The 27,432-nt window shown below is 32.3% G+C and overlaps 3 protein-coding genes across 14 annotated transcripts; 2 read left to right on the top strand and 1 right to left on the bottom strand.

The window, feature by feature from the left end:
- Nucleotides 1–7,899: 7,899 nt before the first annotated feature.
- LOC108474290 (lysophospholipid acyltransferase LPEAT2) lies at nt 7,900–12,721 on the top strand. The gene is made up of 14 exons (XM_017776261.2): nt 7,900–8,551; nt 8,656–8,836; nt 8,917–8,976; nt 9,181–9,344; nt 9,437–9,500; nt 9,604–9,672; nt 9,849–9,944; nt 10,736–10,780; nt 10,958–11,028; nt 11,200–11,266; nt 11,396–11,446; nt 12,076–12,186; nt 12,313–12,360; nt 12,432–12,721. The coding sequence occupies exons 1-14, from the start codon at nt 7,917–7,919 to the stop codon at nt 12,600–12,602; spliced, it is 1,833 nt and encodes a 610-aa protein (XP_017631750.2). The 5' UTR covers nt 7,900–7,916; the 3' UTR covers nt 12,603–12,721.
- Nucleotides 12,722–15,844: 3,123 nt separating this feature from the next.
- Nucleotides 15,845–20,431, top strand: LOC108472985 (MADS-box protein SOC1). Of its 11 annotated transcripts, none has more exons than XM_017774555.2 (9): nt 15,845–16,113; nt 16,836–16,877; nt 17,246–17,427; nt 18,757–18,832; nt 19,335–19,396; nt 19,502–19,601; nt 19,682–19,723; nt 19,861–19,902; nt 20,011–20,431. In XM_017774555.2, exons 3-9 carry the CDS (start codon nt 17,246–17,248, stop codon nt 20,164–20,166), a joined length of 660 nt encoding a protein of 219 aa, XP_017630044.1. In that variant the 5' UTR covers nt 15,845–16,113; nt 16,836–16,877; the 3' UTR covers nt 20,167–20,431. The 11 variants fall into 11 exon arrangements, with proteins under 11 accessions (XP_017630044.1, XP_017630045.1, XP_052877818.1 ...); XM_053021858.1 differs by having other exon boundaries at nt 15,846–16,113; nt 16,839–16,877; nt 17,241–17,427; XM_017774553.2 differs by having other exon boundaries at nt 15,849–16,113; nt 17,241–17,427.
- A 2,898-nt stretch (nt 20,432–23,329) lies between these two features.
- LOC108472446 (agamous-like MADS-box protein MADS3) lies at nt 23,330–26,943 on the bottom strand. Of its 2 annotated transcripts, none has more exons than XM_053021856.1 (8): nt 26,514–26,943; nt 25,160–25,235; nt 24,952–25,013; nt 24,726–24,825; nt 24,529–24,570; nt 24,235–24,276; nt 23,943–24,082; nt 23,330–23,616 (listed from the first exon to the last, which is right to left on the bottom strand). In XM_053021856.1, the coding sequence occupies exons 1-8, from the start codon at nt 26,642–26,644 to the stop codon at nt 23,529–23,531; spliced, it is 681 nt and encodes a 226-aa protein (XP_052877816.1). In that variant the 5' UTR covers nt 26,645–26,943; the 3' UTR covers nt 23,330–23,528. The 2 variants fall into 2 exon arrangements, with proteins under 2 accessions (XP_052877816.1, XP_017629460.1); XM_017773971.2 differs by having other exon boundaries at nt 26,539–26,922.
- Nucleotides 26,944–27,432: the final 489 nt, after the last annotated feature.

Raw genomic sequence — 27,432 nt, 5'->3', positions numbered from 1 at the left:
TTCATATAAATAATAAATTCAACAAATAATTATTAGATTCGGTTTATAGAAATACAAACCATATTTTCTCGAGCTAACTCCCATTGTCTTTGCCATTTTTCCTTGCTTAGCCGAGATTTCTCGAGATAACATTAGCTACGGGAATTAAAACAATTCATATTCATTAATTCACTACTAATTTATATCTAGTTAATACAATTTCTATTCAATTTCTACTTTAATTTCAATTTAATCTTAACTAAATTCACTTACTTTTTCTATCTTAATTCATACTTCATTTCTATGCAAATTTTGTCCAAACTCATACTTAACTATTAATTTTCCAGCATATTTTCCTAATTTCGAAATTTCATCAATTTAATCCCTACAACATAAAATTTATGAATTACTTTACAATTCAATCATTATTTCATTTCTAACTTGAATTTCTATCAATTTAACCCTTATTTCATCATTTTACTCAATATGAACATTATCTAGAAATCTAATAACTTTCAAAATATCAACTTAATTTCATCAAAACTTTGTTCTAAAGCTTTTAAAACATCAAAATTAAGTAAAAAGGGCTAAATTAACTTACCTATTAAAGTTTAAAGCTTCAAAACCTTGATTTTCCCTTTTCACCCTTTTTTTCTTTCTTTCATTTCTTTCTCCCTGTTCTTCTCTGTTTCGTTTGCTTTGTTTCTCTTTTTCATTTCTTTTATTTCTTTTATTTCTTTTTTATTAAACTATTATAATATTTATTATTTATACATGTGTATATTTATTAATACACACGTATTCATTTATCACCTTACACTTGTCATAACTTTTATTTATTTCTTTATTTAATTAATATAAAATAATATTAATATAATAAACTTTAATTATTATTATTTTACTTATATAATAAGTAAATACACATGTATAATACATGCATACCATTTATATTTGTACACATTTAACTTATTTTAACCATACATTTGTCATCTTTTTTGGCTTATTTTTTATTTAGTCCCTTCACTTTTCTTTATTATATAATTAAACTTTTATTCTTTATTCAATTTAATCCTTACACTTAATTATTCTTAATTAAGCTAAATTCTCTTAATTAAGCTTTAATTAACTATTCACTTAACTTCGTACATATTTTTAAATAAATATTTACGAATCCACTTTTCAAAAATAAAGACCTGAAAATGCACTTTTTCGATAACTGTAAAATTCGGGTCATTACAGTAATAACTCAAAATAGCGACAAGAGTAGATTGGGATGTATCTGCTCTCGATTGGCAATTGCTTTTCCAAGTATCAAGCTTGTTCCTAACACATCCAACAATAAAGTTGTAATCACTTTTCCTAATTCTACCATTGTGAATTGGGAAACCTAAGTACTTTCCTAAATCATTTATTTTTCTGAAGCCCAAATCGTCAATGATTCTCTTCTATTGTCTCACATCCTTGTTTTTTTTTAAATAATATTTTAGACTTTGAGAAACTCACTTTTTGGCTTGATTCTTGGGAAAAGTCCTCAAGTACCTCTTTTATGGCACATATGGTACTTTGCTCAGTTTTGGAAGATAAAATTACATCATCTGCAAAGAATAGATATATAACTTTTGGACCCCGTCTTGAAGTATTAACTCATTTTCATTTCTTAGCTTTCAAAGTTCCTCAATACAAAGATTAGAGTTTTCCATATAGAAGATGAAAATATTTGGAGATAGAGTCTCCTTGTTTGATCCCTCTAGAAGGTTCAAACCTTTCAAGTTTACCTTTATTAACTAAGACCATCATCAAAGAAGTGGAAACATCTATTTCTTGGGGAAATTAAAAGATATCAACACGTTCTTGATAAAGTATCATTCCAGCCTATCACATACCTTCTCTATATCCAATTTAACAATCATGGAACCCACTTTTCCTTTCAATTGTTGAAAAGAATGCGCCACATTTTGAACAATAATCGAATTGTTAAACGTTTGTCTCCTTTTAATAAAGCCTCCTTAAATGAGAGAAACCATTTTATCCAGGAATGGTATTAACCTTTAGACAATGATATTGGTAATGGTCTTATAAAAGGTGTTGCAAAGACTTGACAATAGTGTTGAGTGTTGTTATGGGCACTCGATTTAGGGATTAACGCTATTAGTGTCTCATTGGTCTCATGAAGGACCTTGCCATATTTGAAAGCCTCCATAATTAACTCACACACTTTATATTTCTGGAAGAACATCGAATAGAAACTATCGAGGTCGGAAGCTTTAAAAGGGTTAAAAAAACATAGCTTTCGTGATTTCTTCCTCAAGTAGATGGAGTTTAAGCCTCTATTTTTCCTCCCTAGACAAAGAACTCCAAGGCAAGGGAATAAGGTTGATTATTCTTTGTACCATAACTCTAGAAGTCAATAAGAGGTCCATGAACTCATTTATAATAGGTTCAAGGTTTATTCTTCCAGTAGCCCACTTTCATTAGTCATTATTTAGACCCTCAATATGATTATTGGTTTAAAACATATTGGTACTTGCTCATAAGAATTTGCTGGAGATTTATGAAAAAGCAATTGGGGTCTCTTTCGAGTGCTCTCTCAATCATTCCTAATCTCGCAATCAATTCTTTTTTTTAGACACATTTGCAAAAGTAGAGCAGTTCCAACTATTAAGGGCATTAGAAATGGCATTCAGGAAACAGATCATTAGAATAATTCTAAACCGAGTTAATAATATAATTCAAAATCGAGATGGCCAAGCCACATTTTTTGAAATCTAAAAGGTTTACTACTAGATATTGAAGATTCAAGGATTAAATGTAACACAATCGGCCTATGGTCCAATTTTGTTCTAGCAACGTGGAGGATCGTAACATCATTGTCTTGTAATCTCCAAGTTGTGTTAGCAAAAACGAGGTCAATTTGTTCCTTAATTAGCTAACTAGCAGATCTGAGATTTGACCAAGTGAATCGATGCCCTTTAAAACCTAATTCCATCATGTCACAACAATTATGGCAATCGTATAACTCCTTTATATAGAGTTCGGAGATCGGTCACCCACCTTTCTTGTCATGAATCGATAAAACTTCATTAAAATCACCCGCCATTAGCCATGGAAAATGATGATTTTGATCAAATATTTTCAAGTTCTTCCATAAAAAATTTCTAAATCTAAAGTTAGGGTTTGAATAAATAATCGAAAGTAACCAAGTAGTGTTAGAAGGTCGTACCTTAACAAGAGTGTGAACCTCTTGTTTTGTGCTGCACAACTCCTCAATTGTCACTTCAATAGGTCACCAAAGCAACTAGATGTCACCTTGAATACTAATTGTTTTTGAGCCCCTATAAGCATCGAAAGGTAATTGGTTCATAATGTAATGGTCAACCCTTACATGAACTCTTGTTTCAGTCACAATCATCATCTATGGATTATGCACCTCTATTAAATCCTTAAAATTTCTTTGGAAATTAGACTTTCAAGCCGCTCTACAATTCCAAATCAACATTAACGTTGGGTTAATATGTCAAAAGTTTTGTGCATTGGCTTCTCAGCTAATTCATTTCCCTTCTCAGACTTGGATTTATTTACACCCTATGATGAAGAGACTTCACCTCCAGTATTAGTAATAATTTAAAATTGAACCAAAATTTTTTATTTCAAGCTTCTATCACTAGCTTTTGAACTAGTAATTTGATGCTTGACAAATGAACTTCCATTATCCTTTCTCTGACCTTTGCTACTGGTGTTTCCAAATTTCAAAGAATTTGGTTCTATTGAGTTTTTATTTTTAACATTCCCATATGATAACCTGGATAGTGGAAGTTTTTAAAATTGTATATTGGTGGAGGTATGACCAACACCAAGAGGATCAAGTTCTAGTCACTCGCTAACCTTCCTTGGAACCTGACATGACTTGGCCTATCTAATCCGGGGTGAAACTGATCTACACACCCCCTTCGAGTAAATAAACTTTTTGTTCTTAGAATATTTTTGTCTTAAATTAAAGTTAAACTCAGAGAGTTCGATGGTACCTGAGTTTGGAGTGATATGAAGAATCGATGTCACTCTCCTCCTCCATTGACTCTGCAATATCCAATTTTGTCTTACTTAAAACATGTTTATTGAATGACTATTTCCCCTCTAAATGATCATTTGGCCTCTCATTCTTCTATGATAAACCATTATTTTCTTTGGGATTTTTTAATATTTTTTTTGAGAAACTCTTTATTGCTTTTTTCATTTCCAAGCAACAAAGTTTTTGCTCTTACAAGCAAATTTTTACTAGTTTCAAACAAAGGTTTTTTTAAAATAGTAGCATCCGAATTCTAAGAAATATGAACATCAATGTCTTTCTCATGATGCTCACTTTTACCATTTGCCAAAATTTTCATATTAAAAGAAAGATTTGTTGTAGAAGCAGATCTGTCGTAATTTGATATGTCAAATTAGGCTCTTTCGAACATTTAATAAGTTTATTCTCAAGCAATTTATGAATCTTTTCAATAATTATTTTTTATTTTTAGTTTTCAATGTTAATGATAATTTTTCTTTTGTTTTGATCCTTTTAAGACTCAAATTGACAAAACTATGTCATTGGGAGTCTAATGGTTGACTTGAGTGTGTCTAGTAAAATAAATATGGCCAAACCTTGAGAAAAACATCAACTGCTTTGGATATTGCGACACTAATGCATGTGTGTCACGACATTGACCCTCCATCACCTTAGAGGAGCAAAAATTTAATGAAAAACCAACCTGAAGCAGTCTACCAAAGATGTCGCAACATTAGGTGTGTTGTGTCGTGACACTAAACCCCAATGTCTTGACTTCAAGCCTTTAAGGTTGCGACTACAAGCTGATGGTTGAAGTGAATGAACCTAAGGCCACTAATAAGGGTGTCGTGACATCGATAACCCCCTAACCAATGTTGTGCTACTATCGAGAATGTCGTGACATCAAAGCTTAGTTGTCGCCATACTGAAGTATGGCCAAACCTTGAGGAAAGCATCAACTGTTTTGGATATTACAACACTGATGCATGTGTGTCACGATATTGACCCTCCATCACCTTAGAGGAGTAAAACTTTAATGAAAAACCAACCTGAAGCAGTCTACCAAAGATGTCGCAACATTAGGTGTGTTGTGTCGTGACTCTAAACCCCAATCTCTTGACTTCAAGCCTTTAAGGTTGCGACTACAAGCTGATGGTTGAAGTGAATGAACCTAAGGCCACTAATAAGGGTGTCGTGACACCAAGAACCCCCTACCTAATGTTATGCTACTATCGAGAATGTCGTGGCATCAAAGCTTGGTTGTCGCCATACTGAAGTCTGACGGGGTCAAATTACGATAGAGGCAATTTTTTGTCCAACACCAACTCAAATAAACTCATTCACTCCAAGGGTATTTTTGTCAAATGTTAAGGTTATAACATTGGTTGTATAAAGAGTGTCATTATGCCAAAAAAGAAAAAAGAAAAGAGAGAGCCTATTTTATCATGTTTTTGGTTTTCTCTTTTATTCCTTTCACCATTTTTAGTTTATAGTTTTTTCCTTTCTTAGCTTAGTTAGTTAGTAGCTGTTAGTTTCATCATTTTTATTGTAGCTTTAGTTTTCTTACACTTAGATACTAAACTTTCTTTTGTTATTTTGAATTCTCTTTAAAATATCAAATATATTTTCTATTTGTAAACTTTCAAAAGTGTAAAAATCTCATATTTGATTGCGCTTTCATCACTTTTAGTGCTGCTATCATGTTCAACAATAACTTATTCAAAAGTCCTTAAGAACCTCTCAACTTTGCCTTTTTTATGTTTTATTTGATGAATCATCTATAGTATGAAATTGGTTGATTTTGTATGTTGATGATGAATAGGCACTAAGTCTTATGGTGGTTGGTTGATTGAAATGTTGTATAGTTAGTTTTTGAGTTAGAGACTAAATAATAAAAATTGGACTAAATCAAATAGATTTCAAAACCTAGAATTGACGCTTTTAAGATAGGTGAGATCGAGAGGAGAATTTATTGCAGACTATTTTGATTGTCTCGATTTAATTTAGTTAGGTCGAGAGATAAACCGAACTAAATAGTCTAATTAGGTAAAATGGTGACATTGGATCAATTAGGAGTTTGAGCAATTTATTATCCTTAATCCAATAATTAACTAGCAACATGGATATCAACTGACCACTTTATCTCGTTGAATTGATATTTGTACATTTTTATTTGTTATTCAATTTAGTCCTCCTAGGTATAGTTTAGTATAATTAACCTTTAATGATCTTTCTTAGGTTTGATCATTTTAATGCTCTAAGTGTTCTATTATAACACTTACAAATATTACAATTGACCTATCACACTTGCAGTTAAGTCATTCTAAGTCCTAATATTTTATGTTGATTCTCTGCTCATCATTCATATGTCGTGGCACGGTTAAAAGCAAAATTAGGGGGTTGGTTTTCTTTCCCCAGATTCTTATGACCAACGTCGACTCCTTTAATTAATGTATTTTCTTTTCCTGAATTCAATTTCTTGTGAGTACTCGAACTTAGGGCAGAGTGTGCCTTTTTCCTATCACGTGCTAGTTTGCCCTAATTTTTTCAATTACTTTTTGCTTTTCAAGCTTTAAAGCCTTAATTTCTTTACCCATGCCCTCTAAACTTTTCTTGTATTTGGGCTTGTGTCTATTAACTAGCATCCACAACCTAAAGTTTAGGCTCTCCTTATATCAACGATCTTCTTTTCGTCAATAGTTCATCGAGTTCCATTTTCAGTTGCCAACAAAGATGTCAAATCTTCTATCACATTTGTTGGTTGTTCCTTCACAACTGGTGAGCTTTGTGTACAAGTCTCCAATTTGAGACCTACTAGGTCACATAAAAAAACACAATACATAAATTCTCTCATAACTGATGCCTTGTATCCTTCCTTCTATTATAATGGTTTGTTCAAATCAACTTGCATTCATAATCTAGTGAATTTACCCCTCTCACTTGACATAGTAAAGCTGCCGGTCAACAACGGAACTCCCAAACTTCAAACGATCTTTGTGAAAATCTTTGGATCATAGTATTCAATGGGAAGTTCAGGTAACCTCATCCACATTGCAACGGAGTTAAACATCGCCTTTAAGGCTCTAAAGTTTGAAGCCATTTTTTGCATAGCAAAGAATCTTCCTCTAATGAACCAAAGACCTCCCTTGATAACTTGTTCGTAATCCTTATCATTCTCAAGTTTAGCAAAGAAAAAATCATCGCCCAAATCAATTAACTTTAGGTTCTCTTTAAGCTTCTGTAACTGCCTCAACTTGAATATAAGGTATTGATACCAAGTTATTTTCCCAAACAATTTAACAATCAGCATATTTCTCCATTGACTGCAAATGAGTTTTCGTTCCTCTTTAGATAAAGTGATATGAATTACACCTTCTTCTTCAACTACGTCATTATCTGGAATAGGTTTATCCCCTTTAGAATCTGTTTTCATAAGTTTCGTTTTATCTTCTAAAAGTTGTGAGTCATGTTTATTAACTATTATTCTCAACAAAGTGTCCCTATAAGAGACCAACTTTCTACTAAAATCGTCGCTGACAACGAACTTTATAATCTCTAAAAATTGTGAGTCATGTTTAATAACTATTGCTCTCAATAAAGTGTCCCTATAAAAGACCAACTTTCTACCAGAATCGTAGCTGACAACAAACCTTATAATCATGAACTCCTTCACCAACCTATTGCTCCAAAATAGCTCCTCTATTTTCCTTTGTGCTCAAAGCGTTTTCCGTTTTTTGTTGACAAATCTAATTTTAATATAGATTATAATAATCCATGAACCATTATCCTTTCTGCCCTCCCAAATCCCAATGTTACAGTGATGCTAATAATAATAATAATCCACACGTGCCGACAAATATAAAATTATATTAGAAACGAAACAAATTAAACTCCCATGCCCCACTATATAAAATCCCTCAACTCCACTATCATTCCTTACATCCCTCCTTTTTTATTTTCCATTCATCCAAACACACACACAGAAAGAAACCCGACAAAGGAGTTCCTTTCCGCTGATATTCACCTTTGGTTCAGTGAAATGGCGGAGCTTGATCTGACGTCACCGCTTCTCTCTTCTCCATCTTCGTATCAACCTCAGACTGTCCTCACTGTTTACGACGACCAAGACTACGAACCCTCCAATCTACAATCTTCCCTCCCAACCACCATTCTTCACCAGAATCACAATCACGGCCGAACCCACAACGAGAATGGACACCACAGCTCTCCGAATCCTTACGAGTTTCTGAGGTCTGGCGGGTTCTCGGTTCCTGCATCCACCACTGTTGATCCGTTTCGGAACGAGACGCCGTTTATTTCCGGGATTTACGAAGTAATAAAGATCGTACTATGTTTGCCGATTGCGTTAGCGAGGTTAGTCCTGTTTGGGGCGTCTTTGGTAGTAGGTTATATGGCGACCAAGGTTGCGTTAGCGGGGTGGAGGGATAAGCAAAATCCAATGCCCAAATGGAGGTGTAGACTCATGTGGGTCACTAGGGTTTGCGCTCGCTTTATTTTATTCTCTTTTGGGTAAGTTAAAAATAATCTAAATATATTACTTTGAGGTTGATATTTTTCCTATTTACCATAAGTTGAACGGAACCCTTCCCGTTTCTGTTCGTCTTTACCTGCAGTTATCATTGGATTAGAAGAAAAGGAAAACCAGCTCCGAGGGAGATTGCTCCAGTTGTTGTATCTAATCATGTATCATATATTGAACCAATTTTTTATTTCTATGAATTATTTCCAACAATTGTTGCCTCAGAGTCCCATGATTCGATACCGTTTGTTGGAACTATTATTAGGGCAATGCAGGTAATCTACTATTCTAATTTTGATAATCTGTTTTGCTATTTCCTTTATGTGTGTACTGAACTATTCTTTCACGTTCGCAGGTGATATATGTCAATAGATTCTCACCAACATCAAGAAAGAATGCTGTAAATGAAATAAAGGTAGGAAGTTTCAAGACATTTGTTTTTTCGTTTTTGGCTTGTCTGGCATAGTTGTTTTGAACCCCATAAAAGTCAGGTAATGAATACAATAGAATTGATTAATTGTTCATGAACCTATTAATTCAAATGAAGTGAATTTATATGATTTTTGTCAAGTTATAAGCTATTTGATACAGAAAATTGCTTTCAAGGTTGTAAAAACAGAGAAGGGCTTCATGTAATGTATTTCCTAGAGTGCTACTATTTCCTGAGGGAACTACGACTAACGGAAAGGCCCTTATTTCTTTTCAACTTGGTGCATTCATTGCTGGTCATCCAATTCAACCCATAATTGTTCGTTATCCTCATGTACACTTTGATCAATCTTGGTAGGACTTGGTTTCTATGGTCAAGCATACTGTCCTTTCTTTTGTTTTTTTCTCTGTGCATTGTCTAAATATCTTTATTTTATCTTGTTTAGGGGGTTTATTTCTTTGCCTAAGCTCATGTTTAGAATGTTTACTCAGTTTCACAATTTTATGGAGGTATACGACCTACCTTATCTAATTTAAATTTTCATTGTTGTGACTGCAGTTCAGAGAATTTTACAATCTGTTAAATCTAATACTCAGTTTTCTTAATTGACAGGTAGAGTATCTTCCTCTCATTATGCCCTCTGATCATCAAAAACAAAATGCTGTCCGCTTTGCTGAGAGGGTGAGTCTTTGGAAGTTATATAGAAGACATCCAGTGTACATTCTATAGAAATTGGCTTGTCATGCATACACATATATATGTATTTCGATATGCTAAAGTAATCTACATGTAATTTTGTTTTTCCTGGTTATGTTGGGGTCTGTAGAATATTTACTGGTTCATATGTGTGCGGGCAGACTGGTCGAGCTATGGCAAGTGCACTCAATGTTGTACAAACATCTCATTCTTATGGGGATTTAATGCTTCTCATGAAAGCTGCTCAGCTACAACAGGTCTGGCTTCCCTCATTGGTTGTTTGTAAACTTCTAAATAGATGAAAGGAGTTAACTTTATTAGAAATTGGGGTCCCATGACATGTAATTTATCTTGAAGTGCAATTGGGAATTTTTGTGCCAAAAAGATATCTTAAATTAACTGCTTATGCAATTGCTTATGTGTAGGAAATTGTTTTATTTTATAGTAGTAAATTTATTGGAAATGAAGCTTGCATAAACTAGGTACTTGCGGAAAATAGAGATTTTTACTTAAGATAAATCTTCTAGAAGATTTGCAGATGTGATTTTGTAAATTATGTATGCTAGAATTGTCATTATTAAACCTTCTAGTTTCTTAAGAACATTCTTTTAGTTATATATATTACCCTACTTTTCTCTATTTACTAATAGTATTGTAGGTGAAGCATACTAGTTTTATATAGAAAGTTTAGGGTGTTTGAGTTTACGTCCATGCTTTGTAAAATTTTTTTGATGGAGATTGGTAGAATTAGAAAAAAAGAATCAAGATGGAGAAGGTACTGCATTTAATTTAGTACCACTAAAGGGCAATTCATGTTACTTCTTTTCAGTGGATGTATTGATATAGAGGAGCAAGTATATTATTCACTAATTGACTAACTCCTAGTGCATTTTCTGAATTATTGGTTGCTCTATCTTTTTTTCTGGAAAAAGATCCTGTAATGAACATCTTGGCATTTGAGTATTTATTTGCGTTAATTTATACTGAGAAATGGATCTCATTACTTTTATAATTTGTGCTAATAGTTGTTTCAACATAAATTTGGCAGGACAAGCCCTGGAGTTATATGGTTGAAATGGCCAGAATTGAATCGGTGAGTTAGGCATTGAAATTCCTTAAAGTTGAACAAACTCATATTCTTCTGTCTTCCCATGAAAATACATTTTTGTTTTCAAGTTGATTTAACCATGTCTATAATGCTTTCTATGACGATGCTTACTCCTGTGTTTTTCTCCAATTACTCCTCAAACCATTTTATCTCATTTTGCAGTTATACCACATAAGCAGCTTGGAGGCCGTGGACTTTCTGGATAAGTTTCTTTCCATGAATCCAGACCCCAGGTATTGTCAAAGCATTTATGATGAGAAGTATTCTTGACTTCCTGTTACTGAGCCAACCAAGAGTAATGCCTGACTTGTAGAACCATCCACCTTTAATTCATAAACCCTGAAGGATGTTTGTTCCTTTCTTTTTCTAGTAATATTTTAAGCTTTGAATCATCTCTCTTGCAGTGGCTGTGTTAAACCTCATGATTTTTTAAGGGTTCTACAACTAAAGGCTTGTACACTTTCTGAAGAGGTCATTTGTCCTTTTCCTGTCTGTTGATGTTTGGATATGGTTTACTTATAAGTATCTTAGTAATATTTTCTTTCTCATGACTTTTTTTTTTTCATTTCTCTTGTATTGTAATTATTTTCTCGAATATAGATTTTTGGGTTCCTTGATGTGGAGAAGAATGGATCCATTACATTTAAGCAGGTAGTTCAACTGTCCATGCCTCCCGGTGGATTTCCTAGTTCTGTTTATTTGTGTCTTCTCGTTAGCACTACACTTTAGTATGTTGCTCCCTGACCAAGATCATTGCAGCATATCAATATTGAGCTATAGTGCACCGATCATATCTAGAGAATCATTTTACTTTAAGAACATGATGAACTACATTCCCGTCAATTGAACCTGGTTTACCTGAAGACCTAAACTTCTCTTCTCCTGCATGGACTAATTAGATTTATTGCCGCTGCTGCTAATGCTGCTGCTGTCTTGCCTATAGAATATGGATATAAAGTTTTAGTAGTCTGCTGATGGCTCAATATTAGAGCAAAATTTAAGAGCAGATATACAGATGGTAACTCTTTAGAGGCATACTCATGTTATGGATGAAACCCCACTTCATGTTTTTCGTTATTGGTTGCCTGACAAAATAGAGAAACTAGATTATTTTTGATTTCCTTATAAAACAAGAAAGCTATTACTTAGCCTGTCAGCTTCAATCTTGTTCTATTCTTGTGCTTGATTTTAATGTGAAAATTTCACCTGAATTTTGGTCCAAAGGCAGCTTAAGCAAATTTTGCTTCCACAGATGACTCACCTTCTATTCTTTCTGGCAGTTCTTATTTGGATCAGCTCATGTTCTGAAGCTGCCACTCTTCAGGCAAGCATGTGAACTAGCCTTCGCTGAATGTGATACAGATGGAGATAACTTTTGTACGAAGAAAGAAGTATGTGGTTCTTTCTTTACTTTCCCATAGTTTGTACTTCGTACTTGGTCATTTTCATCTGTTTAGACCTTTGTGCCTTTAGGATCAAAAGATTAACGGTTTTGTGTATTATTGCTTCTGGTTCAGTTGGCAGATGTTCTTAGACACACATTTCGAGAGCTGGATGATGATGAGGTAAAGAAAAGAAACTAAATGGGAATTTTTTTGTGAAAAGTATTTTTAAGTGCGGCAGTGGGTACTTGTAGGTCCAAGGGCTGTTCAATCTATTTGATACGGACAACGATGGGAGAATTAGCAGAGATGATTTCTTTTACTGCCTGAGGAAGAACCCATTGGTGATAGCAATTTTCTCACCCAGGTTGCTGCGTAAAAACTTGTCAAAAGCTGGCGATAAGATGTTGGATGATATTGTTTGATGGGGTGGATGAGCCATGCTGATGCAGTTGACTTGATAAGATTTTTGTGTACTAGTATGTTGTTTAACTTGTTCTGTACGTTGCTTACATGGTCCTAATACATGCTATCTTTAAATAAACGCGTTGGTACTTAATTTTCCTCCTTTAAAAATTCCTTGGTTTTTGATGGATATTTGGGGGCCTGAAGAAGGCAACGCCTTCTTGGGATGGAAGGATAACAGCAGAGGCTGTGCATTAGAGTTGATATTTCAACCCATAAGATTTGGATAAAACTGGTAGCTTCTATTGGCTGAAGCTGAGGATATTGCAAAATCTTAACAAAAGATTCCTACTCTTAAAAGACCATCACTTCCTTCAAAAGTTGCTCTTATTCTTACAAAATCTATCTTATGTATATTTCAAGGGTTTTCACATTAGAATGTGCCATAGTACTGGTATGTCAAGTTTTCAAAGAAGTTATATCTAAACAAACCACTAAAAAAATTAGACGGTTAATATAGATGGGATCTCCTCTAGAGGTATTTTTATGGGTTGGATTAGTTTGGTCGGAGGTTTAGTTTCAAAATATTTTTCAAATCTAAATTTATTTTCAGACTGGACTGGGTCATCTAAAAATCTTGTTTTAATATTTAAAAATCAATAAAATATTAAAAACATACTTTTTAGTTGCTGTTTTATACATTTTTTATAATTAAATTTTAATTTAAAAATACATTTTATTATTTAAATTAAATTCAGATTAGGTAGAATCAAGCTGAGCCAAAATACAATTTTGTTATTTATTTAAACCTAATCGAAATCAAACTAAGCTTACCAGACCGACTCTTGTAGAAATCTGCCCGTAAAAGAAAAGGTAGGGACAGAAGTACAAATAATATGGATTAACAATGTGAAAAAAATCTAGACATCGGAGCCTAGCCCTTTTGAAACATGAAAAATTACATAATTTTATCAACTTTATGCTTAATGCGTAAACGTAGGTGTAGTTCTAGAGGTATTTATAGTCAGATTATATTCAGGTATAATATTAAGATATTTTATATTTACTTAAGATTAGCTTGAATCAAAATATTGGTATAAAATTCTACTCAATTTTGTAAATATTTAATCCAAGTTCATTTTATATTATTTTTAGTTTAATATTTAACATTTTTATTTATAGTTATGTTAACATTATTAATGTTTATATTGTAATAATATGTAGTATAATACATAACATATAAAAATAATATAATATAAAATATTATAAACTTAAAAAATTTAGGCCAAATCAGACTCGTTTAAACAGCTTAATATTTTTTTAAAATCTATTTTATTGGATATAATCTTTTTGCAGAGACGGGGAGTGGGGGCTTTGAGCCTTCGCTCATCCACTAAAGAAACCTAACCCAGTACCCACTTGAAGCCTACAATTTATATATTACCACTAAAATCTTATTTTCTTTATCATTCTTTTATTTGTACATGTATTCTGTTATATGTTTCTGTATACGAAATAAATAAATATGATCAGATATAACGTTGCCTCGATAACAAGTAAACACAAGATTGAATAAGTTCTCACTGATATAACTTTTTTATCATATTTTAATTAATTTTCTAGGATGAAATATTGATATATTTTTGTGCTTACGCTATTTAAAAATCAAATTGGTTCTTTAAAATTGTAATTAATTAGACTTTTAATTTAAAAATAATAATTAATTGGATCTTTTGAACCGTTATTTTCGTTAAGGTTTCTGTTAGATTATTAAGTACTGATTTGATGGGTGATGTGGTGATTGATATAAAAATTTTGATAACGTGGCTACTGACATGGCGAGTGACATGAAAAAACGTTGACATGGAGGGCTTATTTGATTTTTTTTTAATTAACTCAATTAAGTCCTTGTAAAATAATAATAATAATAATCAATTAAGCCCTTCATGTCATCTCAACTGTTACATCACCCATGACAATTCAGAAGGCTTGGTTTATTATTATTTTTGAATTAAGAGTCCAATAAATTGTACTTTCCAACGAGAAACCCAATTAGTTTTTGAAGGATTTTTTTAGTAATTTAGCCTATATATCTTATATTTATTATTTTCTCCTACAATATTATAAGATTAATTCCATCATATGTCCCCGAGATGGGGATTAAAGTTGTAATCAAGCCCTGGAGATAACAATATTGTATGGAAACATATGTCATTATTTTCCATTTAATAAAGAAGTTAAGATAATGTTTAACAAAAAGGCATTATTGGAACCATATGATAAAAGATTGTATGAAATTATAATTTTATGTTACCCTTATTTTTTTCAATAGGAGAATAACAAATTAGATTTTTCTTTTGATTTTGACCTTTTTCTCTTGAAAAAATTTAAATCCAACTAAAAATGCTACAAATCGGAAGAAAAATTTAATTTGTTATTCTTCATTGGGCGGTATTGTTATTTTTAATAAGAATTTTAACATTTTTATAACTTTTATTTACATCTTTTAAATAATTTTAAAATTTTAAAAGGGCTTAATTGATTTTTAAAATTTTTTATTAAGACCTCTACGATTCTTTAAATTTATTAGTTTAAAATTTTTCTAATTTACTTCCAATAAAAAGAATAGGTGTCAAGTTGAATAAATGTGTAAAAGTTGAAGACTAAAATTGTTATTATATCTTATATATACACCAAATTTTAGCACCCTTACTCACTCATCTAACATACAAAGCGAATTTACTCATTTTTAGTAGATAGACAAAAATACAATTTAACAATCCAATGATAATTAATTTTGATGATAGTTATTAGATTAATTCCGAAAGGTAATAAACTTTCATTCACAAAATAGAAGATACACAATGACGTAGGTAGAAATTTTTTTGTAGGGCTGAAATTAAATTGTATGTTTTACGATAGCAAAAATGTAAATTCACAATTTTAATAGTTTATATTTTATAATTTTTAAAAGATTAAATTAATATTTTTTATTATTTTTGAGAGGGTGAAAATGCAATTTTATTATTAATTATTTAAAATTTTATAAATTATAAAAATTTAAATAAAATAATTTTTATTTTAAGAGTTCCGGCACAACCATTAAGATACACGTGCACAAATATAGAGTAATAAACAGAATTGTAATTAATAAAGGGTAAAATTATTTTTTTCTTAAAAAACGATTTAATAAATAAAAGTGGGTTTTTAATCAACCTAAATGCTTTACCCTTCACCAGAAAAAAAGGATGGTTGAGGAGTGGTCCTCCTTCAGCTCTTTGTTTTTGTGTTTAACTTATTTTTCCAGGTATTTGGCTGAATACAAATAAAAAGTGAAAATAACCTTTTGTGAGCTTTCGAAACCTCATTGGCCCGAAGTACGGAATTGTACGAACCACATCGACCTGTTTTCTAATATTGTATTATTGCAATTCCCATTTTTAACTCCGAGCTGCTTTCTTTCTTTTAACTTCAACCGCAAGGGATAGCATAAAGGAAAATCCCAATTCAGCTATTCTTACGCTACACAATGTAAGTCTGTTTGTTTGATTATTATAAATAGCTTGGACTTTTGCTTTTCCAGCAAGTTGGTTTCCGTTTCTGTCTCTTTAAACCATTTCTTTACATTCTTTTAGTAAAATTTTCCATTTTTATGTAGTTCTATCTTTTGGGTTTGTATTATGAGTTTACCAAAATAAGTAACATATTAGGTTTCAGACAAAAAGATATTTTATTTTTAATTTACTATATATACAAGTATATGCTCTTTGCTCTACAGTGATAGAGGAAGCAAGATAAAAGCTAAAGGATAGATGAATAATAAAAGGTTGATGTTTGTGGTTTTGGGTTTTTTTTTTTATTATTATTTTTGGTTACTAACAAAAGGGACTGTCCTTATAAACCAATCAAAATAATAATTTCTAATCTTGGGTCTTCTGAGTGATCTTCATAAACAAGAAGTTTTCTTTGTTATTTTGGTTTTTTTCCTGGATTTGGTCTTTTTTTCTTTTCTAGGCTTTCTGGGTTTCTTCTTTCCCATTTTTTTTTTTGTTTCTTTGGTATGTAAGTTTTTTTAGTTTGATGAGCTCTTTTTTTCACGTTTACTTCTTCAAAGCTATGTTTGAACTTTGAAGGGATCAGATCATAATTCATACACCTTTAAATTTCTTCAAAATGTTTGTTGAATTTTATAGCTTTTGTTCCCTCATCTCCTTTGTTCTTATTCATCACTTTTCTTTCTTTTTTTTCTTCAGAAGAACATAGAAGAAGTTGGAAGTTCTTGCCTTGCTTTTCTGGTAAGGTTTTCTTCTTTTTGCTCTCATTTTATCATGGACTATGGCCTATGGGGATTTTTTTTCCCACAAATTTTGGGGTTTTTTTTCCAGTACAGTTTACACCAAAGAACATTCTGTTTTTTTGTGTGTTGTTTTCATTGAAGCAATGAAACCACCAACTTATCCCTCAGTTTCCTCACCCTCGTATTACCATACAAATCTCTATTATTTCTCAGTTTACTTGGCTTGTTTTTCTTCTAACAACATTAAAAGAGAACCAAAAAGGGAAAAAAAAAAAGGTTTTCAGGGTTTTATCGGGTTGGATTTCTTCTAACATTCTTGCTATGTTTCATGTTTTGTTAATTTTTCTGTTTCTGTCTATAGTGAAGATGGTGAGGGGAAAGACTCAAATGAAGCGCATAGAGAACCCTACAAGCAGGCAAGTGACCTTCTCTAAGCGTCGAAATGGTTTGCTAAAGAAGGCGTTTGAGCTATCAGTTCTTTGTGATGTTGAGGTTGCTCTTATAATTTTCTCTCCCAGAGGCAAGCCCTATGAATTTGCAAGCTCTAGGTACGATTACCTTTGCATCTAAAACATCCCGCTAATTTGTGTTTCCCATTTCTCTAGTTAATTTGACAATCCCCCCCCCCCATTTAATAAATTATCAATTACATATATGTGTGTACATATAATATAATATTAGTTTATATGCAGGATTTGCAACCTAGGGTTGTTTGATCTAACAAAAACTGTTTTAAAGTATCCTTCAATATTTCATACGATACAGGTTTGAGTTGATGTGTGAATGCCTGTCAAGATTAATGTTGGTAATTCATGTGGGGTTTCCAAGAACCAAGTCAAACTATATTTGATGCTGTTTTAACATAAGATTAATTGTAAGAACAATTAAGAAATGTCAGTTCTTTTAGTAACTCAATTGCTAGCTTGTGAGCTACGACGAAGTGAAATCTAACCTATTCCTTCTCCAAAACCATAATGTTTTACCCAAGAAAAATAGATACAACTTTTGTTGACCTATCAGGCACTGTTATTAACTTTAGGGTAATATAAAGAAATTCTTGTGTATAAGCATAACACTATTTCAATTTCAAGACTGGTAAGTAGGTAGGGACGAAAGAGTTGTAACTTTAGACAATCTACCCTTTCCTAAAGTGGAAGGGTGACTTATTTTGACTTTTGATGTGGGAAACAATGCTTGTGCTATTAGTAGATATCTTTGTTTCTATCATACTATTTTGGGAGTCACATCTTCAACCATCCAAACCCACCATGAAAATAGTTAAAACTTTGTCTTCAGTACTGTTTGCAATCACCATTGCATGTTTGTATATAAATAGGGGCCTAAAATTTACTTGTGGCTGTCACTAACTCACTATTGCATGAAGATGATATGATCTATAATGGATAAAGAAAACCATTATATAGCTAAAGTTGATTGCTTTATCCTTTTATTTATTTTTTGAAAGTGCAAAGGACTATTGTAGTAACCAACCAATCTCTTGGCAATTGGCATATCCATCCAGAGTCCTATTTGAGAAGCACATGCAATAATTGACTTACAGTCACACAATTTTCTAGCATAATTAGCAGGGAATACTAAGTAGGTCATCATTTTAACTTTGTCTCCGCATGACATAGTTTAAACCAATGATGGCTCTTTCAGCTAATGTAAATTGAGGGGAACCATAGTTTACCTGCTGGTTACCTTTCGAGTCAACATACAAGACCATATGATATTCTGGGAACTGTTGGTCTATATTTTTATTGCATGGTTCCTATGTTCTTATTTGAAGCTTTTAATACTTGGAGTGGTGTTTCTTATTTTCTGAAACAAGAGATTTTCATTGATTGGGGTCGGCATTGGATTTCATTCTTTAGCATGCAGGAGACAATAGCACGTTACTTGAGGCATACCAAGGATAATCGAGTCAAGCCAACTGAACAAAGCATGCAGGTTAAGGTTCCTTTACCCCTTTTATTTACTTTTTAATCGAAATATATTCCATGCGTAAGTTTTCGTTAATTATGAGCGCGGAACATGTCAACACCTTAGGTGAAACCCTAACCTTTTCACCTAGTAAAATTCTATGCATGTCTTTTTTTTCTATATATTATGTATAGTCACTTTTAAAAAAAAAAAAATTTACACTTTTTTCGTGTTTGATATGTATTTGAACAGTGATGTTTTTTAAAATATATATATATATATAACTTAAAAAATATTTAACATACCTGATTTTAATTTAACACATACATTCGAATTAATCCAAAGTAATATATGTGAGTGTACATCCATTGGCTAGTTATTGCCCTCAATTGCCACAGCGTAGACCATAAGACGTGCCAGTTTGGATTGGTCATGAGGAGTATTGTCTGTTATAACACGGCATATAATAGTATCATACTGATCGGGGTTTAGTTGTTTTTTTTTTCATGCACATTGACTGAAATGGCAGCATCTGAAGACTGAAGCAGAAAAGATGCTGAAGAAAATAGAGCTTCTTGAAGTTTCAAGACGGTATTAGACCTAGTCCCCCCGCCCTCTCCTTTCTTAAATTTTGTGGTTAGTGATGTGTAATACATTGAAAGACTGAAGGGAGATTTGAGTGTGAATTTGCCTCAGGAAGCTGCTGGGAGAGAATTTGGGTTCATGCACACTAGAAGAACTACAACAGATTGAACAACAATTGGAAAGGAGCGTAACCCGCGTCAGAGCCAGAAAGGTTAACATTTAACAATACCAACCAACATCCTACAAATTTGAAAGCTTAAACTTGTTATTAACCCTTTCTCTACTTTCCAGGCCAAAGTTTTCAAGGACCAAATAGAGAAATTGAAAGAAAAGGTAATGCCTCGGTGTTGAGCATTCTGTATAACATGATATAAGATCTCTACATACTAAAATATATAAATACAAGTTTCCTTGAATGAGTGACGAGCTGTTTGCTAACAACTGTGTTAATGTTTTTGGCCAAATCGCAGGAGGAAGTCCTAGCCGCTGAAAATGCAAAGCTTTGTGAAAAGGTAAGCCTTAGCTTTGCAATAAGCCCATAAGTAATTGGGATTTGATTGCAAGCACATTGTCTCATGTATCCATGCCATTGATATCAACTACAATGCCGTGTTTGTCAGTACGGTCTGTTGCCAGGGAAAGGATCAAAGGAGGTGAATGAGAATGAAGAAGCAAATGATGAAAGCAATCCGAGCTCCGACGTGGAGACTGAACTATTCATCGGACTACCAGAAGGGAGAGCTAAACGGATCGTGCAACCCAACTCAACAGATTGATGGCATTGCCAACTTATCCCATGCATGCTAAAAAGTTCATTTATTAAGGAAGCAGCCTTTTTTGTTGCATTAGCATCCAATAAAAGTTCATATCAGCAACGTCATGGCAAGTGAAAATGCTCATTGAAAAACTCTAACGAGCATGAATGGCCGAAAATTTGCTATATCCTTATATTTAGACGATGGCATTGAAACGATCCCACATCTGTATTAACCTCTATATATTTGTGCAGATATTAATTAAGAAAGTTGGTTCAGTGTCTAATGATTTAGTTGATCAGCAAATGATATTTTTTCCTTTGAAATTCTTAAGGTTTATTATTATTATACAATATTTCATTTCGTGAAAGCTATCACTCCGTAAGGCGAAATCAAGGCTACACGCCTGGCCAAGAAGTTATTATTTCGAAATATCGTGCCTTTCCTGTTGGAAAATGGTCGATCGCCGGCAACATGGAAGTGAATAGGATATGGCGAAGGGAGTGGCAATCGGCTACTCAACGGCCAAACCGTCGACTGCCATGAGCAACCTCAAAAAACTCGAGCTTTCGTTCGAGGCCCATCATTCGGAATCTCCAGTGGTCAAGATGGAGAAGCGAGAGAGCAAAGTGGTGACGTTTTGAGGGTGGATGGCTGGAGATAGGAGGGTTAGTCCTTCCTAGCTAGCTTTGAGAGTCGGGCGTAGCCTTAGAAGGGCGGGTATGGTGATAGTGTCGAACGAACCAAAGGCCAAAATCTCGGATTTACATTTTAGATGGCACAATTTGATTTTGCATGCTATTAAGTCTAAAATTCAAGGTTTAAGCTTTTCCAATTCCATAAACCCAATAGAGTAAATTAAGGACTCTCTAAAACAACTTGTTAGTATTGGTACTTTTTCATTTATCATTTGCATTTTTGTTAATGTAATTTTAAAAATAAATATATTTTTTTATAAAATTTACCTCCTAAAATCATAAAATCCTAAATCTAAAACTTGTATATTTAAAATAAAGGGTAACTTTTGTTTACCTCAGTTATATTTTAGTGTTGTAATATTTTAATCGCTAAGTCATTAATTGTCGTTAACGGTGTAATAGTAAGTTAACGTGGCATATTAAATTATCATTTCAAACAAAAAATTTTAAGTTGAATTATACAATTGGTCATCGTATTTTTTGTTTTGAGCAATTTAATTTTTTTCTTTTATATTCTTTTTAACTTTCTTATTTTTTTTTCGTTGTTTCTCCTTCTCTTTTGTTTCTTTCTCTCTTCCTCCCTTCTCCATCTCTTTTAACATAGTTTTTCTATATTTTTCATTTGTTAAAACTAGTCTTTATACTTTAATTTTTTAACAATTTAATTTTTATTTTTCTTTATTTATTTTCCTTTTCTTCTATCCCTTTAGTTTTAACAAATGTAAAATATAGGAAAGCTACGTTAAAAGTGTTGGAGAAAACATGTTACCGAACAAAAATATATAAATATAAACAAACATTTATGTATATAAAATAAAATAAATGAATAATTTATATTTAGATTATCGGTTATGAAAAATCAATAAATAACATAACAAAATTAGAAATCAAAAAGAAGAAACGAGTTTTACTAGATGTTGAGGCATGTTTTACATAATTTCCTTAAGACAAATTTAGCCACTCCTATGGTACTTGGAGAAACGTTGGTCGAATGTCTCTCAGGATACAACAACATGATGATCGAAGTATAGCACCTCTGTAGTGATCAACGAACAAACAATGCATTTTTCTATCACCGAACCGTTGGAAAATATGGAGAGAAAAATAGAAGAATTTTGGAGAGAAAAGTTGCATTGAAAGGGCAATTAAATCAAATTGATTAGAATAAATTAAAATCAAAATATGTCCTTTTAAATAAAATTTTATATAGAGTTGAACCCCAACCACGTTTGGAAAATTTCAAACTTAATCATTCAATTACTCTTTATATATATATATATATACATCTCACACTTAGTATTTAACCAATGTGAGATCTAAACTTTTATTTTCCTCAACAAATATTTTCAAGTAGCTTACTTTGAGCATCAATTTCTCATTCATCACTCAACCATTTTGAGCATTTGATATATCGTTGTAAAGGTCTCATGGAGTAGAATATGAAACCATAATTTTATGATTCAACTCTTCATCTTTATCAATTGAGAATATGCCTCAAAATTCTCATAAATTACAATTTTTCCAACAAAAGAGATGGAGAAAGGAGGAAAACAAGGGATAAGCATAAGAGATTGGAAAAAGAAGAAGAAAAAAAGTTAAAAAGAACATAAAAGAAAAAAAAAATTGCTCCAAAAAAAATATGATTACCAATTGTATAATTTAACCTAAATTTTTGTATGAAATGATGATTTAATGTGCCGTGGCAACTTACTGTTACACCGTTAATGACAATTAACAGCTTAATGACTAAAATGTTACAACACATTAACAGACTAAAATGTAATTTGAGATAAACAAAAATAATTATTTTAATAATTTACCTTAAAATATATAGAGGAAAAAGATTTGAGGACTTCTAAGTTATCAGTTACTTTTTTTATTTTTATATGTCAACTCGAGAGGTAAAAACATAATTGTCAAAATTAGATTAGATTGATTAATTGAAATAAAATTCACAATTTAATCATTACTTTAAAATTAATGAATAGTTTAATATATAAAAACAAGTTGAATTAATTAAAAAATCGAATATATTTATATATTTTTATAAATTAAAATTTTAAAATTTTTGCATGAGCCAAGGATTCATTAAGTTGAACGAAAAATCGATGCTCTAAGACGGTACGATTGCTATAAGATTGGTGAAGAGTGAAACTTCCGCGTTTGAAAATGAAAGGCAAAAAAATCTGGTGGGAGTATATGGGCTGTAATCCACATATTAATATTGGGCTTTGCTGGCTCAACCCACTTTTGGGACTAGAGATATTCAACCCACTGTTCCAACTTGCTTTTCCTTTCTTTAAATCCAATTTGAATGGCTATGAATACTCAATTATTGGACATTTTCTTTTTCTCATGATGTTTCGGTTGATTGAATACCGCACACTTAACTTATCAACAGAAACAATTTTGAAGGCTCAAATGGTAATAGTGCCTGAAATTGAAATATAACAGTAAAAAGCTGTATATATATAGGCAACGGTATATATCACAATAGAGGAGAAATGCTCCTTAAGATCCATGCATGTTTTCTTATGTTGTACACTTGAACAAGCTGTCTCTATATATATATATGATGGCAATATTACAAATCCCAAACAAAAAACAAGAGACAAAAATCACAAAAATATTATATATATATATATATATATATTATATTTAGCTGTGTTGCTTTTAGGAGAGGGCTCAAATGACCCATCCGTGGATGAAGTTGGTCTCACCGGCCATGCTTTTTGGGACTGAAGATCCTTCAGCCTGAACAAAGTGATGGTACCTGATGCAACACGCAGAAGTTGGTCAGAACTCACAAGTTTTCTAAAATAAATAATATGAAAAAGAAAAAAAAGAACAAAAAAATTGTGATGAGCTTTTAACATTCAATAATATCCAATGTCATGGTTTTCTTTCACATGGTCATATTCCTCGTAACATCTAGTTCCTGTTGTTATGCATTGAAGAGGGGTTGCCTCTTGGTTTGTAGAGCTTGATATATAGACTATGTTTTGAGGGATACCGACTGTCTATTGAAATTGTGCACTTATGGATTCAAACCATCCAAACAGGTTCAAATTATTTGTTTGTGTATATAACAATGGTTACCCTATTTGCAGAACAGGTTCATGATCACAATCCATAGGATGTGGGTGAGAAGGATGCAGAGGAAAGTTGCTAGTTTCAGCTGCTGCACCACTACTCCATAAACCTTGGATTGTTTTGAGGTTTTGTCCTTCTGCCTCTAGCTGAAACTCCGAAAATACAGGGAAAACATTAGCTTTATATATAGTGTCCAAAGTGCAAATGTGGAATCAATTAACATTTTTCATTTACTGGTGGTAGTGTACATAAGATGAAAGTTTAAGTGAAAAAGGGATGTTTGCTAATCAAGTTTAACCTTGATTTTCAGCTGTTTGTTAAGGTCTCCAAGCTCACGCTCCTGCCAAAATATGAAAAGCAGCTGTTAGATATGAGTTCATGAAGCCAAACCTTGGGTGCAAAGCAAAAGAAGTTAAGCATGATCCTTGTTTGTGAGGAAATGGGTAAATAAGATGAAAGTTTATCAACATTTCAGCACCATTGGAATGATATCTTGGTAAAATTGTATTGTTACTGGGAAATAATAATAATAATAATAATAATAATAATAATAATAATAATAATAATAATATATTACTACTTGCTTAAGTACCTTTTTACGGAGGTCTTCCATTTGTTCTATCATGATCTGTGTCTGCAGTTAAGAAAAATGAATGCCAGAAAATTCACATGCATGTAAGTGAATAAAATTACTAGGAATAGCTTAATATATATTATATAATATAAACCTTGTGAAAGTAGCAAAAAAAACTTAGTAGGGCTTGTTTATAAACACATGCAAGAAAGTACCTTCCTTTGTCTAGCCAGTGCAAGAGCTCCTTCAAGCTGTTTCTCAAGGTTTTGCAGCTCCTTAACATTCAATGGTCCAAGATCTTCTCCAAGCAAATGCCTGATATAAACATATATATAAAATGAATAGAGATCATTACTTATATTCAACAAGTCAATAAAACCTTTTTTTATTTTTATTTTTTTTGACAAATAATATGGTTTTGCTTTGAAAACAACATATAACCTTTGAGTGCGTTGCAGTGCTTCATATTTTGCCTTTAACTTGGTTACCTCTTGGTACCAATTCTGTATCGATATGCAAGAAGACAAAGTCAAGCTCATCACTAATAATGGCAGTATATTTATTTACAGATAACAGATAACCTTATTACGTAATAATTGGAATACTGGAATCACTACAAGACTCGAAAAAATGTAGTGACCAAAAAAACCTGTGTTTCGCGTTCAAGGCTGTTGTCTTGAGGAGTAAAGCAGCAACGCTGGTATCGCTCAAGGGTCTTGCTCATACTGCAAAAAAAGGAACTACAAAGTTACCATATCATCTCTCCATATATAAACCTATTAAATGTAAGAATTGTGTTAAAGCTGGACAAGACACCATGTAGCACCATTATTTTCTAACAGTAAAACCTAGATCTCAAGCTGCAAATTTGACATTACATCTTGTAAAAGGGCTCAAACGAAAAAAAAAAAGGAACTACGGAGAATGAAACAGAAGCGTGGCCTAAACTAGTGTGTATTTTAGTTAATGGTAAGCAGAATCCAGATATATTGGGTGAAGCGTAAAACAAGAGAGAAAGAGAGGGTGATGAAAACAAACAGTCTAAGAGGACGATACATAAAACAAGGCAAGAATTCGTAGTAAAAAAAAAAAAAAAAGGGTTGAAGCGCAAAATAATCCTTAAAAATCCCCCAGAATCAAGCGAAAGCCGAATATCTAAGTGGGGGGTGTTTGATTTTCTAAGCCCCTACAACCACCGCAACATTGATATTATTGGTGGTGAAAAATACTGGAAAAGTAGAAAGTAGAAGCAATGGTTAAACCAGAAGATCGAAGGATTAAAAGACGTGAAGACAAAAGAACCATCCTGATTTCTCCACCGACTACTCAGTACTAGTTCATGCTGCTGCTTCTTTTTTGTTTGTTTGTTTGTTTTATCTGGAGAATGTAAAGGGAAAAGAAGCAAAACCCTAGATCTTGCACAGAGCCTAAGAGGTCATAAAGCAAAAACCTAGTCTTTTGATTGGATTCTGAGAAAAGTCATCATAATTCATACTGGGTTTTCTTTTTCTTTTTCTGTTTATCCTTCTTTCAGCTTTCAAGTGGAAGGAAAGAGTCAGTTTTGGTACTAGTGTTCCAACACTAATGAGTGAAAAACTAAAAACACTTCACAAGGCAGCTGAAGACCCGGTTAAGAGTTAGAAATAAAAGGAAGTTCTTTTATTGTTTCGGATATGAGATGAAACGTGTCGATCGGTCACTGGTAAATTCAGGTTTTCCCATGAATGATCTCGTAAAAGCCAAGGAAATTCATGACAAGGCCCAGATTTTGGTCATGTTTGCAGTTAAGTCAGAGATAACAAATAACTAAAGTATATGTAAATGACCCATTAATCTTAATTAACGGTAAAAGAAAAACACTAGTAATATGCCAGTATATAAAGCTAAAGAATAGAGAAAGATGGAAGAAAGCAAAAATTAAAAAACCCACAGAGAAAATGAAGGAAGAAGAAGAAGAAGAATCAGCTAATTAAGAAACATCATTTGGTTATACAGTAACATACATACATACATATATGTACTCCCTACCCTGAACTGCCAAACTCGTAGAGCTTGCCACGACTAGAGAAGATGATAAGAGCAACCTCAGCATCACAAAGAACAGAAAGCTCATAAGCTTTCTTAAGCAAACCATTTCTTCTCTTAGAGAAGGTCACTTGTCTGTTGATCTTGTTTTCTATCCTCTTCAGCTCCACTCTTCCTCTCCCCATTTTTTTTTTTTGGTTTTAGAACAATGGCTGTGGTGTCTGAGAGGTGGGGTTTTGGTGTTATACAAAAATGGTGATGAAGAAGATAAAACTAAGGAGTGTACTAAATAATTGCTTGGTCTGAGAGAGAAGTGAAAGTTTTAAAAGGCTATATAAATTATGCAAATATAGAAATGTGCAGCAGGAAGCTTACTGGATCTTCTTTTGCAATAAAATGGAAATCCCATTGTATCTCTTCTTTTCTCTTTATTCTCTTTTCAGTTTTAATTTTTAGCAATTCTCTCTATTTATTAATAAAGATTAAAATTTATCAAATGTGTCTTGTTTTCTCTTAATTAGGATTATTCTAGTGAAGTGAATCCAATTTATATATGGATTTTTATTTAAATTCAATTATAAAAATATAAATATATTTTTGGAATAATAGGTATGGTTAGACAACAAGATGAATTTAATGTTATTTTCTAATAATTATCGAATTATTTAAAAATTAAAATATAACTAAAATTAGAATTATAAATAAATCTAAATAATTATTAGAATATATAATTAAATTGACGAATGTTAGGAAACATACAGTTCTAATGCCTTGAAAATTGGATTCCCAACTCAAATCCTCAACTTTTACTGCTGTACTTGGCAAATCGAATGTTTATTTATATGAAGAAAAAAAAAGCACTAATGTTTTTAATAATTTTTCTTATTTTAGCTGAGA

This window comes from Gossypium arboreum, chromosome 11, assembly GCF_025698485.1.
Source record: "Gossypium arboreum isolate Shixiya-1 chromosome 11, ASM2569848v2, whole genome shotgun sequence".
Taxonomy (NCBI): domain Eukaryota; kingdom Viridiplantae; phylum Streptophyta; class Magnoliopsida; order Malvales; family Malvaceae; genus Gossypium; species Gossypium arboreum.
The sequence above is the reverse complement of the archived record's forward strand: the minus strand, read 5'-3'. Positions and strand labels throughout refer to the sequence as shown.

Coding starts and splice junctions, on each gene's coding strand:
- LOC108474290 (XM_017776261.2), top strand. CDS start 7,917: ATGCCCCACTATATAAAATCCCTCAACTCCACTATCATTCCTTACATC. Junction 8,552..8,655: donor TTTATTTTATTCTCTTTTGG/GTAAGTTAAAAA, acceptor CTTTACCTGCAG/TTATCATTGGATTAGAAGAA. Junction 9,501..9,603: donor AGTTTCACAATTTTATGGAG/GTATACGACCTA, acceptor CTTAATTGACAG/GTAGAGTATCTTCCTCTCAT.
- LOC108472985 (XM_017774556.2), top strand. CDS start 17,246: ATGGTGAGGGGAAAGACTCAAATGAAGCGCATAGAGAACCCTACAAGC. Junction 17,428..18,756: donor TATGAATTTGCAAGCTCTAG/GTACGATTACCT, acceptor TTCATTCTTTAG/CATGCAGGAGACAATAGCAC. Junction 19,903..20,010: donor ATGCAAAGCTTTGTGAAAAG/GTAAGCCTTAGC, acceptor CGTGTTTGTCAG/TACGGTCTGTTGCCAGGGAA.
- LOC108472446 (XM_017773971.2), bottom strand. CDS start 26,720: ATGGGGAGAGGAAGAGTGGAGCTGAAGAGGATAGAAAACAAGATCAAC. Junction 24,826..24,951: donor GCACTGCAACGCACTCAAAG/GTTATATGTTGT, acceptor TGTTTATATCAG/GCATTTGCTTGGAGAAGATC. Junction 24,277..24,528: donor TGGAAGACCTCCGTAAAAAG/GTACTTAAGCAA, acceptor ATATTTTGGCAG/GAGCGTGAGCTTGGAGACCT.